Source organism: Theropithecus gelada, chromosome 8 (genome assembly GCF_003255815.1).
Source record: "Theropithecus gelada isolate Dixy chromosome 8, Tgel_1.0, whole genome shotgun sequence".
NCBI classification, from domain to species: domain Eukaryota; kingdom Metazoa; phylum Chordata; class Mammalia; order Primates; family Cercopithecidae; genus Theropithecus; species Theropithecus gelada.
The window spans coordinates 1,795,073-1,808,095 of NC_037676.1; the positions used below are offsets into that span (position 1 = coordinate 1,795,073).

Genomic DNA, 13,023 nt, shown 5'->3' on the forward strand with positions numbered 1-13,023 from the left:
AGACAATAGGATAAAAATAAATAAATATCCCCTCAGACCAACTGCTAATTTATCCTGTAGTTTGTTAATTTTTCTATTGAAATTTGTCTGAAAGTCTAGCTTATGACCAATTAAATAAAGATCATTTCTGTGCAGTAATCTGACACACTTGACCCCTTAAAGGAAACCTGATAATTGTTCAGAGTAGAGTGGAAGAAAGTTAGTGTAGAAAAAGGGTGTTATTGGCTTGGGACTGATGTCCCTCGGTGCTAGGGGGAAGCAAACACAAATCACAGACTGAACATCAGCTTATCTCAGTGCTATCCAAGTGGACAAAACGTGGCAAGTCCTTCATCTCTCGGGGCCTCACTGAGGCTCCAGAGCCTGTGAGTTAACCAGTGAAGTGACTTGCTAAAATGTGCACAGACAGTAGTGGCAGGTTGGACTGGCCTTGTGGCTTCTGGCTCCAAGTCAGTGTTCTTCCCACCATGGAGGTTTTAGGTATTATCCACTGGAGACATGATTCATCAGAGACAAGTGGTGGGTTAGGGGTGCTCACAAGTATGTGTGTACAGGGGGGCCTCTGCAGTAACCAGGAATGCCTGACCCAGGGAAACTGTATCTTAGTATTTTAAGCAACTACAAAAAGCTTTTGATGTTATAAGGGGTCTGTACTACCCACATTCAGGAGCAATCTAGTCTGAAAACAACATTCCTTTTTCCCTAGGTTCATGTGGAAAAGCTACTGGACCTCAGATTCTGTGAAACTGACCTAATGTCCTTTTGTTCTGCCTGCTTCAGTCAGTGTAGTGAAGCTGCAGGTGTACATCTGAAATCCCTGCTCGGTGTGTGTGTGTGTGTGTGTGTGTGTGTGTGTGTGTGTGAGAGAGAGAGAGAGAGAGAGAGAGAGAGTTTTGCTCTTGTTGCCCAGGCTGGAGTGCATTGACGCGATCTCAGCTCACTGAAACCTCCGCCTCCCGGGTTCAAGCAGTTCTACCCCAGCCTCCCAAGTAGCTGGGATTACATGCGTATGCCTCCATGCCTGGCTAATTTTTGTATTTTTACTAGAGATGGGGTTTCATGGTGTTGGCCAGGCTGGTCCCGGACTCCTGACCTCGGGTGATCCGCCCTCCTCTGCCTTCCAAAGTGCTGGGATTACAGGCGTGAGCCACTGTGCCCGGCCAATCCCTGCTGTTTTAATCACAGACAGTTATTCTAAATTAGGAACTTGATGGGCTTCTCTTAGATGACTATGGAGAGATTTCCGTGGGTTGAAAAAGGAACTCCACTACAGCGTCTTGTAGAAAACCCGAGTTGCAGACTCCTGGACCCCGCACGGGCGGGAGGCGGGGCTGGCAGGCCTGGCCGGTTCCCCCCTCTCTCCAGCCCGCACCTCGGCCATGGCCAGCAGGGTTTGTCCCCTTGCTTTTCACGTTACCTTGTTCAGGACACGCCTTAAACTGAAGGCACCCTTTGGATGAGGGAAGGTGCAGTGGAACTTCCAGAGACCAGGCTAGAGGGAGCGCAAAGCCAGGAGGCGTCGCAGCGGCTGGTTAGAAGCCGTTCCCTCGAGCTGGGGCACTACTTGGGCGCACAGGAACTTAGTAGTCCAGGCGTGAGGTCAGGAGCCGCGCGCTGGGGTCTGTGCTCTGGCATTTGTAGCCGCAGCCTCACTCGCCTTGTCTGGGAAGTGGCTCAATCCTAAAACTCTGAGCCTTCTGCTTCGAGGGTTGTGTGGAGGCGGGGATGAGCCAGTGAATGGGAACCTGCTTTGCGAAGACTGCCAATCAAGTACAGACAAATCAGCGTGAGCGAAGATGGTGATGATAATAACTTCAACCTCTAGCCTGGTGTGAGGAACTAAAAGCAAACACAGAACACTTGCACCCAACGCCTGCGGGCGCTGCCGCGAGCCTCCGGAGTATCCGCGGTGGCCCCGCCCAAGGCAGGCCCTTGGCCCAGGACGCGCCTGGTCCGGCTCAGAGCTCCGGGTTCGCAGCGGGTTCGGAGCAGGTACCAGGGGTACTGCAGCTGGATTCCCCTCTCCCTCCTCCTCTCCCTCCTCTTCCCCCTCCTCCTCCCCCTCTTTCTGCCCCTTTCTCTCTCCTTGCACCCCAGAGCAGCTGAAATTCCTCTGTTCGGAATAGAATGAGAAAAGCTCCTGCAGAGGAAAGTTGTGGAGGCCCGACTTTTTTTTTTTTTTTTTTTTTAGGTTTTCACCCACTCACGATTTCATATTTCACAACTCAGAAAACTCTACGAGGAGCTTTTACAAACACTGTGTCAGCCACCTTGTATTATCCCCATTTTACCGGTGAAGAAACTGAGGCCGAGATTAGTTAAGTGAGTTATCACAACGCAATTGAATTGCAGAAAATCGGAATTGGGGATTTCTGGCTTCAGGTCCTGTGTCCTTGGAAACCAATGTTCACAGAACTACCGAGCTAAACGGACAGAGAAGGGGGTCGGGGAGAAAGGAGGGAGGGAGGGAGAAGGGAGGGAAGGAAAAGAAAAGAAAGAAGGAAGAAAGAAAACATCTTTTAAGAGAGTGCAGTTCAGGTAACTCGCGCGGGAGGCGTGAGCTCCGGTGGTGCGGCCAGGCCGGCTGCGTGGAGTACGCGCGTTGTCCAGTGTGCCCCGCGTCATCACACCCGGCCCTGCCTCTCCGCCTCTGCTTGGCTGCCCCTGACCGGTCTCCCCGAAGGTCAGAGCCCCGCAAGATCCAACCCGGTAGCCCTGGGCCTTGACCTTTCTCCGCCAGGTCTTTCAGGGTCCGCGCGGTGACGATTCGCCGCGCCTAGCCTCGACCTAAGAGCCGCTGGACCCACAGCTGGCCGCAGCCCCGAACCCAGCGCTGGCAACACAAGTGTCGGCATGCCAGGGCTGGCTCCCTCCGCCTCTAGCTCAGCCCTCCGAGCTCCAGGCTTTGGGGTCGCGTAGGGTCAGCGCGGAGCTCTGGAAGGACAAGCTCGCAGTGACCAGAGAAGCGGCGAGGTTATGGCGACCCCGCGTCCCTTGGCGTCGCCTGCACCAGGGCGCGCTCGCATACAGTTGCCAAGGTGCATAAATGCGTGGACGCAAGGGAATGAAGGAATGGAGCGAGCGAGCCCGGCTACTGCGGTGCTAGCAATTCCCGAGCTCCGGGCGGCGCCCGCATCTGCACTGGAAAGGTTGATGATCACCTCCTGGACAGCCCAGGCTTGCAAGCTCTCTGCAGAGGAAAAGCAAGAAACTAAACAAGTGCAGACAACAATCACAACACGTATTCTCTGGCCCCGTCCCCGTTGTTTTCTCTGTTGTTGCCGTCGGTGTCTGGGATCTAACTTGACCGTTCCATGTTCCCTGGGGAGGGCGCATCTTCCTAACCTGGTGCCCGGACGCGGCCCCACGGCTTGCGCGCTCTGCTCTGGGGCCATGCAGGGAGGGCGCTACGGGCTGGGGCGGGGAGTGGGGACGCCAGTCGTCGGGAAGGGGGCGCTGTCCCCTCGTGGCCTCCGACCCTGCTGAGCACCGCCCCCGCCCTGGAGCTCAGTAGGGTCAGAAAGGGTCGGGGACGAGCTCTTCCCTGGATCTTCCGCCGCAGCTCAAGCCCCAAAGTGCTCAAGCCCTCTTTCTCCCCTTTCTCAAAGAGCTCCCTTCTCCTGGCCAGGCGCGGCGCTGGATTCCACGAGGCGCACTCTGGCCTAGGGGTTTTGCTGGAGGCACATGCGGGAAAGGGGTCGGCCACTGGAGATGGCCTGGGCTTTACAGGGTTGGGAAGTCCGCCTAGATGGAGGACAAACTCTCTGCAAACGGCCCCCACTGGGTCCCCCACCGCTCCGCCTCTGGTTCCTGGATGCTGCCCCAGCTGTGGGCACCCTGTTCTCTGCCCGTGCTGCGCAGCGCGCACCTCGCCCCATACCCTTAGATTCCCGGCCCGCCAGTGCAGCGGTTGGGGCGCACCGGCCCAGGGTGCTGCTACTGAATCCTGGCAAGCCCAGCCATCTCTTTTGTTCGAAAAGCTAATTCTCGGATGAAAATTGTCCCGGGCTCTAGAGGTGAAAATTAGGACGTGAAAACAGAGACGCTGCAGTTCACCTTACACTTGCCGAGTCTTAGCCGTGGGGCCCGCTGCATGTTGCATGCAAGGCATCGGTTGCTGCGCGCGGGAACATTGAAATTCGGACTCAGGCTCACGGGCTTCATGCCTAGAGTTGCATTAACGTCAAGCATCACAGGAAGGGTTGGAGCTTTCTCTACATTTGTCTCACCGAATCTTCACAACAGCCCTGAAAGGTCAGTCTTACCATCGTCCCGTGTTAGGATTAGGAAAGGCGATCCAGAGAGATGTGACTTGTCCAGAGTCGCACGTTCAGTCACCTAAACACTAAGACAGGTTCTGACACCGGATCCCACGGCACCCCCACCCCCACCCCCACAACGCTGCCTCCTTCCAGGATCACCTCTGTGGAGCCCGGCACATGGAGGGCGCTCAGTAAATATTGAATTCCAGGATCTAGTCAAACCTGCCGACTTTCATTCAGTAGGTGTCTGAGCCATATTTGCTCACTCATTCTGCAGGCCTTGAGCGCCTACTGTGTGCCGGCGCTTATATGAGAGTGCAGGAACAGCGCTCCACACAGGGGGCCGGGTGACATGGGAGCTGCGGTGAGCGCGGGCAAGCGACGGCCGTGAGCTCCCAGCCCGCAGTCCCCAGGTTGCACACGGGCCCGGCACGCACGGTCGGTGTACACCAGGGTGTGCAGATGAGGGAAACTGGGGGAGTTAGCAGGTCGCAGCTCAGCCAGGGGGGACGCGAGAGGGCGGGAGCGACTCCTTTCGGAGAAGCCGGACTGCCAATCCGAGGAGGAAAGAGAAAATATAAGGAGAAAATTCAGGGTGAGAAGAGCCAGAAGTGAGGGAGCTGGAGGCCTGGCCCCGGAGACTGGGTGCGGGTGGAGTGAGAGGAGAAATCAACCAGGTGGCTGAGAACCAGAACGCCGGCCTCGCCCTCCTGAGAGCCAGGGGCGGCGGGGGCGTCGCGGGGCCTTCGGCGAACACTGCACAGAACCCGAGGCGGGGTGCAGTCCCCAGCTCCGGCTCCGGCCGGCCTCTGTGGCGACCCCAGTTGGCTGGGGCTGCGGTGGCCGAAACCCGGTCATTTTAGAAAGGAATGGCAGTCGGAGTATTAAGAACGGCTGATCTGAGGGGTTCATGGTCAGTGTCTCTCACGCCCAGGCGAGCTCGGCGAAACCTGGTTGGATTGGGTTTTCCGAGGCTCCACGCGCAGGAGGGGCAGTGGAGTCTGACCCGGGCAGGCCCGGGCTGGAGCGGGCCTCCAGCGCCTGCCTTGCGGCTCTGCGGCACCTGCGGGTCCAGGGCAGGGGGCGGGAGGCGGCCCGGGCCAGCCCGGCGCAGATCCCCGGGCAGGCCCCTGGCGGTGGAGGGGCGGGCCGGGGGCGGGTGCGGGGAGGAGGCCCTGCCTCCCTCCCTTCTTCCCTCCTCCTCCCGGCAGGTTGGAGCGGGGACCCGGCGGCGGCCCGGGACGCAGGGAGGGGACCCGTGCCGACACCGAGGGAGGGGCCGCGCCGCCTTGGAGAGTCATTGGAGGACGCGGCCGCCCGAAGCTGATAAATCAGGGGCCGGGTCGCGGCTGCGGGCCAAGTTGGACGCCCCGACCGGTGCGAGGGCCAGGTCCGCGCCGGCCCCGCCAAGCTAAGCGAGGCGACCCGCGTGCGGCCATGGCCTCGCTGCTGGGAGCCTACCCTTGGCCCGAGGGGCTCGAGTGCCCGGCCCTGGACGCCGAGCTGTCGGATGGACAGTCGCCGCCCGCCGCCCCTCGGCCCCCGGGGGACAAGGGCTCCGAGAGCCGTATCCGGCGGCCCATGAACGCCTTCATGGTTTGGGCCAAGGACGAGAGGAAACGGCTGGCGGTGCAGAACCCTGACCTGCACAACGCCGAGCTCAGCAAGATGCTGGGTGAGTGAGCGCGCGGTCGGGCGGGCTGGGGGCTGGGGGCGGGGGGCGGACGGCGAGCGGCTGGCTGCCTGGCAGGGCAGGTGCGAGCGCGGAGCCTGGGGACAACCCGGCACGCGGGGCGAGGGCCCTCTTCGTGCCCGCGTGGCTGGCCGTCTGCGCGAGCGTGGGTGCTCGCGGTGCCCAGGATTCAGAGCGGGGGCACTTGGCGCGGTCCAAGGTGAAACAGCGCAGCAGGCAGGGGAGGCTCCTTTGCTGGGACAGGAGCGGAGGTCGGCGCCCCAGGGGGCGGGGAGACGGGGCAGCGGCCAGGCTGGGAAGCCTGGCCGCAGGGACCGGCGCGCATGGACAGGGCAGGGACGGAAACGTCGAGGCTGGGTGGAACCGGCGTTTGCTAGAAATACCGAAGCGGGAAGACCCAGCATTCCCTGGACCTTACAATTGGGCCATCTCAGAGGAAGGCTGTCACAGATGAAATTATAGTTAACGAATATTCCTGAAGAGAGACCCTGCGGAACGAATCCTTGCTTTAACTAAATAAGAGAAAAACAAAACAAAAAACTTACCCCAATAGACTCGATTCGTTCATCTATTCTCAGCCTCGGGGGTGTAGATAACTTGATTTGGATGCTTGGGCTGTCCTGGAACCCGGCCTTTTCCTGGGCTGTCCCCGCAGGGGCTGGGGACACGGACCCACCAGGTCCAAGAGGTCCGGAGTGAGGCTGTTAGGACACACCCGAACAACCGGAGTTCCTGTGGGGGTTTCTTTTTCCTCCGGTGTCGAGCTGAGTACTTTTCGACCCTACCTAACCCCTAACTTCTTTGCTTTCGACGCGGTTTTTATTCGTTTTAATCGGCGAAAACCTTTCAAAGCACAAGCACTTGGTGCACGCAGCGGGAGACAGGTCCTATAAGAAGGGACACGTGGGCACCCGAGGCCGTCTTTACCCTTCCCAAACCCCACCCTGCCCAGAACAGAGCCCTTCTTTTTTTCGTCGGAGTTCAGAGCTCAGGGCTCTTTCCCGGGGCGGAACTTTGGAGATAGGACTGACGCCCCTCTTTCTGCTGGTCAAAGCCACAGGCCCGCAGAGCGGGTCCCAGGCCGAGCCCTCCTGCAGTTTAGCTGCTGTGTAAAGCAGTTGATGGAGTGCTGGTTGCAAAGGGCCCAGCGTCGTGGCTGGCTTCACCAACTCGCATTAGTGGTCTGCAGCCTTCTGGGGCCTTTTCCCTCATCAAAAAACAGTAACATTTTTATTTTACACAGTCTTGGCATAAAGACAAATATATTAATATGTACAATAATAAAACATTTTCTTTAACCGATTAGTTTATATTTTTCTTTAGATTTTAAAAGAAATGAAAATATGTTTGTTGTGGATCCCCAAACATTTTTTTCCACGGACCCTGGGCACTGTGCCTGTTGACCATGCCCGCTGAGGGGGAAGCAAGCCACTGCTGTGAGGGTGATAGAGAAGGAATTCTGTGCAGGCCTGGGCCAGGGACTGGGGAGGAGGGAAGGGTGAGAAGCACGGCCCTTCGGAATTGGGGAAGCCTGCTCCCAGGAAAGGGGCAGACACAGGGACACAGGAGACAGATGCTTCCTGTGAATTGGTCCCAGTCGGGGCCTACACTTCAGCTTCAGGAGGTTACAGTTCATTCTGCAGAAAAAACACGGATTCCTTCCTGCTGAGCCATGTAGCTCCTGGCACTGGGTGAGGGAAACCGCAACACTGGTGCTTTTCACAATATGGACTTTGTGCACCTGTTAGCAGGGGGCAGCGGGATGATCCCCTCCACCTGTGTGACATTTCCTTCTTGGCTCTTTCCTTTCTGACCTGAGGAAAAGCCTGGATATGAGAGTCTCAACTTTTTCCACTATAAACCTTCCAAACCTTAACATTAAAAATGTGACCTAGTCACACTGGTATTTTTAATATATTATGATTGAGAAAGTGCATAAAGAGAAGGAGACATTTGGTAGCATTTTAAAATGAACACGTATTTTGTTGATCATATAACATCCGGATACATTTAGAAGCTAGGGCCACATTTTATACTGAGACCACGGACAGGGTATGGGGTGCACCTGAATCTTGGGTCGCTTGCAACAGCTTTGTAGCCTCAGCCACAGGCTGGGAACTGATGATCAGCCCTGAATCTGCAGCTCCTAACACTTTCAAGTCACCCTTTTAAGTGACAGCTAATGATGTTAGTTGAAAGCTCCACAGAATTTCTATAAACTTTCATCTAAGTGGTACAATGCCCTTAATCATTGCCCTACCCTGGCTGTGAGCCCTGGCCCAAGGAACCAGTCGACAGAGGTACTGAGGGCTGCTGTGTGCACGGCTCTGCACCTGGCCCTGTGCAGAATGTGCTGAATGGAACACATAGCCCTTTCCTTAGGCCTTAACATCTAGGTTAATGCATCTCAAACTTCAGGACATATTAGCATCGTGGGAGAACATGTTAAAGTTGTAGAATCCTGAGCCCACCTTAGGAGGTAGCAAAGCAACCCAAGAAGCCCTCCACCCCTAGAAAACACTGCAGGAGGGGTGTGCAGTGCACACTGAGAGATGAGGGAAGATGCTCCGGGGACTTGAAAAACAACAGACAAGCAAGCAATGGCGAATAGAAGATCAAGCACAGCCAGCATATTAGCACCAGTGGGTTGCAAGCATGGAATAATTTTTAAAGAGAGAGAGTTTGGAGCTGGAGAGTGTCACAATATCTTTATTTTATACTGAAGAAAATAGAGACTCAGAGAAGTGCAGGGAATGGCTTCTGCATGGAGATCTGTGGCTAAGCAGGTGCCCTGGCACCGTCAAGGGTCCCCAAAAGATGGCTGGCTGGAAGTGATGGTTTGCATGTATATGTGTGTGCACGCATGTGTCTGGGCATGCATACATGTGTTGCAGGCAGATGTTAGCATTCTGGCCTCGGTCATCCAGCAGGGTCCTATTTGACCTTCAGAGGTAAGGAATAGGCATTTGTTAACCTAAGTGAAAATCTCTGATTTACTGACATCTGTGAAACTATTGACCGAGCCTGAGTTCCCTCCCAGAAAGGGCTGTGAGATTTATGCCATAGGTAACTATGACAGTATCTCTTTAGCCTGCACTAATCAATGAAGGCAGAGATTTTCATGAGAATGCACAAATGTTTAGAATGGACCCTCGAAGGGTAAAAAGAGCCCCAATCAATATTGTGATCATTAGGTATTTTCTTCCTGTAGCTGAATATGGTCAGGTGGGCTTTTTTCACTGGGGACCCTGCATTGTAGCCTGGGCATGCTCTGGTGGCTCTTACATGAGAGGCGATGCTCTCTGTGTGCACAGTGCACGATCTGGCTTTATGGATGCAAGCAGAGGGGTTGATTTCGCCTCACTGTGTCTGCAGGATCTGTGTTGGGAAGAGGGTGCAAGAGGTGCCCGTGTCCTCTGTGACTGAGAGGGTGAAGGGAGGTGTGTGTACATGTGCCCATGTGTATGTACGCGTGTGCATGTGCAATGCCTGAGGGGCACAACACTGAGCATGGCCTCCTCTGCCTTGTGTGAGCAGGAAAGTCGTGGAAGGCACTGACGCTGTCTCAGAAGAGGCCGTACGTGGACGAGGCGGAGCGGCTGCGCCTGCAGCACATGCAGGACTACCCCAACTACAAGTACCGGCCGCGCAGAAAGAAGCAGGCCAAGCGGCTGTGCAAGCGCGTGGACCCCGGCTTCCTCCTGAGCTCCCTCTCCCGGGACCAGAACGCCCTGCCGGAGAAGAGAAGCGGCAGCCGGGGGGCGCTGGGGGAGAAGGAGGACAGGGGTGAGTACTCCCCTGGCACTGCCCTGCCCAGCCTCCGGGGCTGCTACCACGAGGGGCCGGCTGGTGGTGGCGGCGGCGGCACCCCGAGCAGTGTGGACACGTACCCGTACGGGCTGCCCACACCTCCTGAAATGTCTCCCCTGGACGTGCTGGAGCCGGAGCAGACCTTCTTCTCCTCCCCCTGCCAGGAGGAGCATGGCCACCCCCGCCGCATCCCCCATCTGCCAGGGCCCCCGTACTCACCGGAGTACGCCCCCAGCCCTCTCCACTGTAGCCACTCCCTGGGCTCCTTGGCTCTTGGCCAGTCCCCCGGCGTCTCCATGATGTCCCCTGTACCCGGCTGTCCCCCATCTCCTGCCTATTACTCCCCGGCCACCTACCACCCTCTCCACTCCAACCTCCAAGCCCACCTGGGCCAGCTCTCCCCGCCTCCTGAGCACCCTGGCTTGGATGCCCTGGATCAACTGAGTCAGGTGGAACTCCTGGGGGACATGGATCGCAATGAATTCGACCAGTATTTGAACACTCCTGGCCACCCAGACTCTGCCACAGGGACCGTGGCCCTCAGTGGGCATGTCCCCGTCTCCCAGGTGACACCAACGGGTCCCACAGAGACCAGCCTCATCTCTGTCCTGGCTGATGCCACGGCCACGTACTACAACAGCTACAGTGTGTCATAGAGCTGGAGGCGCCGCGTCCAGCCAGCCCTCACGCCCTCTCCTTCCTGTGCCCTGAGTGGCGGGGGAGCCTGGCAGCCACACTAGCTTTCCTCCCACCACTCAGGGCAGGGAGGTCTGAACTGTGGCCCCAGAGCCTTTGGCCTAAGCTGGACTCTGCTTATCCGAGTGCCGCCTCCATCCCCTTCCCCACATTCCAGCCCCTGCAGCCTGCATTTTAAGTATATTCCTTCAAGTGAGTTTTCCTCCAGCCCCTGAGAGTTGCTGTCTCCCAGTAGAATATTCACCGACCTCTTTCCTTTGTAGCCATCGTCGAAACTAATGGTGGGACAGACTTGATAGCCGAGGTCCCTTCTGGTCCACAGTTTTCTGATTTAGGGTTCTCTCAAGGTTAATAAAGGAAGATGGGGAAATCTGACTCATTAATGAGCTCACTAGCCTACGAGCTGGTGATAATTTTGTGTGCACAGCCCAAGGACCACGAGGCTTTCTGCGCTTTCTGCACTCCTTTCCAAAATGACCACGCAGTTCCAAAGGGACTCACAATTTGACAAAAAACAGTCAACCTGATTTGAGACATTAACCAGTATGGCTACCTATATTACAGAAAATGGGATTGAGTTAAAATTATTTTATTTTAAATATACATTTTAAAGCAGTTCTCTCTCTCTCTCTCTCTCTCTCTCTCTCTCTCTCTTTATTATACACACACTTCAAGAGAATATGCACAGTCTAGGCCGGGCACGGTGGCTCACGCCTGTAATCCCAGCACTTTGGGAGGCCGAGGCGTGTGGATCACCTGAGGTCAGGAGTTCAAGACCAGCCTGGACAACATGATGAAACCCTGTCTCTATGAAAAATACAAAATTAGCTAGGAGTGGTGGTGCACGCCTGTAATCCCAGCTACTTGGGAGGCTGAGGCAGGAGAATGTCTTGAACCTGGGAGGTAGAGGTTGCAGTGAGCCAAGATTGCATCATTGTACTCCAGCCTGGGCAACAAGAGTGAAACTCCATTTCAAGAAAAAAAAAAAAAAAAAGAATCTGCACAGTCTGAATATATAAAAGGAGTGTGAGAGACACATGTCCACTTCATGCAACTCTTAAAGTCTAAATCAGATATTTTTATTAACAATGACAGCTTCTTGCCAACTCCCTGTTTCTGATGACCCAAAGAGCCCGGGTTCCTAAAAGGACTTTACAACCAAGCAAAGTCACTGTCCTCAAATCTGGATACACACTTTCCCCTCTGTAGATTTGAAAGGTGCTTCCTTCCCAGCCGTCTCCAGTTTCTTTACTCTCTTTTCTGGGATTTCTTCCTCTCTTCTTTCTACTCTTCCTCCACTGCTGAACTAGTCGCTAACTCAAACAGCCCCTGACTTAGCCCAAGCATGCATCCTCCAGCTGCAGTGAGAGTGTGTCTTCCTCACCAGCCAGGTCCTCAGGCAAAGTCCTCAGCCAGTGCTTTAGAGCAACTTCCCACAAATCAGAAACTCACTGTGATTCCAAAAATGTTTCTGAGCCCTGGACACCTGACCCCAAAACATTTTCGTCTTTCTCCCAGACCTCCTTTGAAGGAGCATGTGTAACAGTGTGCTGAAAGACAGTTGTTTTTTTTTTTTATTTTAGCATATTATTTCCTGTATGAAATATGTTTTATATAATCTCCTATTATTTTTATCTTATGTTTTGTATTGTTGATAAATCCTTTTTGCCCTCCCAAGATGTCCTATTGTAAAATCACTTATAAGATATGATTACTCTTTATGCTATTACTTTATATGCCATTTGGTAATAAATAGTAAATTGTTGATGATATGATTGACTGGTGTGCAGTCCAGAGCATGTATGAATAATCTCATAAAACAGTATCACAGCCATTAAGCTAAACTGTTTCATTTTTTTGAAAGAACGACACATACTTTGAAACAGTTGTCAATATTAATTTGTTGAAAATATTTAATTTAAATAAACGTTTTTGTACCATGACTATTCTGTCTTTTGAAATATAGTTTTGCAAAAAGAAACGGTTTCCAAGTAAGACATAAATATTGCATCGAGTGCTACTTGCGGTATTGATTAAACTGTTTTCTACATCAACTTTTTTATTTTAAAAAGTTATTATGTGGTAGGGATGGTTTATTTCATTTGAGTTATGCTAAAGAGATAAATCCAAATTTTACACATTGGAACCTGCTGTTTTTATTGATGATGAAAGAAAATGTCAACTCATGACCTACATGTAGAACAATTTTCTCCTCGTGATGACTTTACACTCGTAAAGTGGAATGAGGTGACTATCAGGCTGTCTGAAGAATGAAAGTAAGTTTTGTCTACTTGTGTGCTTACTTAAGACTGTCACAGCTAATTTGTTTGTTTGTTTGTTTTTTGTATGTTTAGTGGAGATGGGGTTTTGCCATGTTGGCCAGCCTGGTCTCGAAATCCTGACCTCAAGTAATCCACCTGCCTCGGCCTCCCAAAGTGCTGGAATTATAGGCGTGAGTGTGGTGGCGGGTGCCTGTAATCTCAGCTACTTGGGAGGCTGAGGCAGGAGAATTGCTTGAACCCAGGAGGCGGAGGTTGCAGTGAGCTACGATCGCACCACTGC

The 13,023-nt window shown here is 54.1% G+C and overlaps 1 protein-coding gene and 1 long non-coding RNA gene across 2 annotated transcripts in view; one reads left to right on the plus strand and one right to left on the minus strand.

Annotated features, from left to right (window-relative positions):
- LOC112630588 overlaps nt 1-6,854 on the minus strand; it is a 41,488-nt gene extending 34,634 nt beyond the window's left edge. The window contains exon 1 of the long non-coding RNA XR_003120896.1: nt 6,501-6,854. This is a non-coding gene — a long non-coding RNA (uncharacterized LOC112630588). The remainder of the gene's footprint in view (nt 1-6,500) is intronic.
- On the plus strand, nt 5,565-12,404 carry SOX7 (SRY-box 7). Its single transcript, XM_025394999.1, has 2 exons — nt 5,565-5,937; nt 9,493-12,404. The coding sequence occupies exons 1-2, from the start codon at nt 5,700-5,702 to the stop codon at nt 10,419-10,421; spliced, it is 1,167 nt and encodes a 388-aa protein (XP_025250784.1). The 5' UTR covers nt 5,565-5,699; the 3' UTR covers nt 10,422-12,404.
- The last annotated feature ends 619 nt before the right edge of the window (nt 12,405-13,023 follow it).

What these genes read in the sequence shown, in the direction of transcription:
- SOX7 (XM_025394999.1), top strand. Translation starts at nt 5,700, where the DNA reads ATGGCCTCGCTGCTGGGAGCCTACCCTTGGCCCGAGGGGCTCGAGTGC. An exon ending in CGAGCTCAGCAAGATGCTGG is followed by an intron (nt 5,938 to 9,492) that starts GTGAGTGAGCGC and finishes TTGTGTGAGCAG; the next exon opens with GAAAGTCGTGGAAGGCACTG.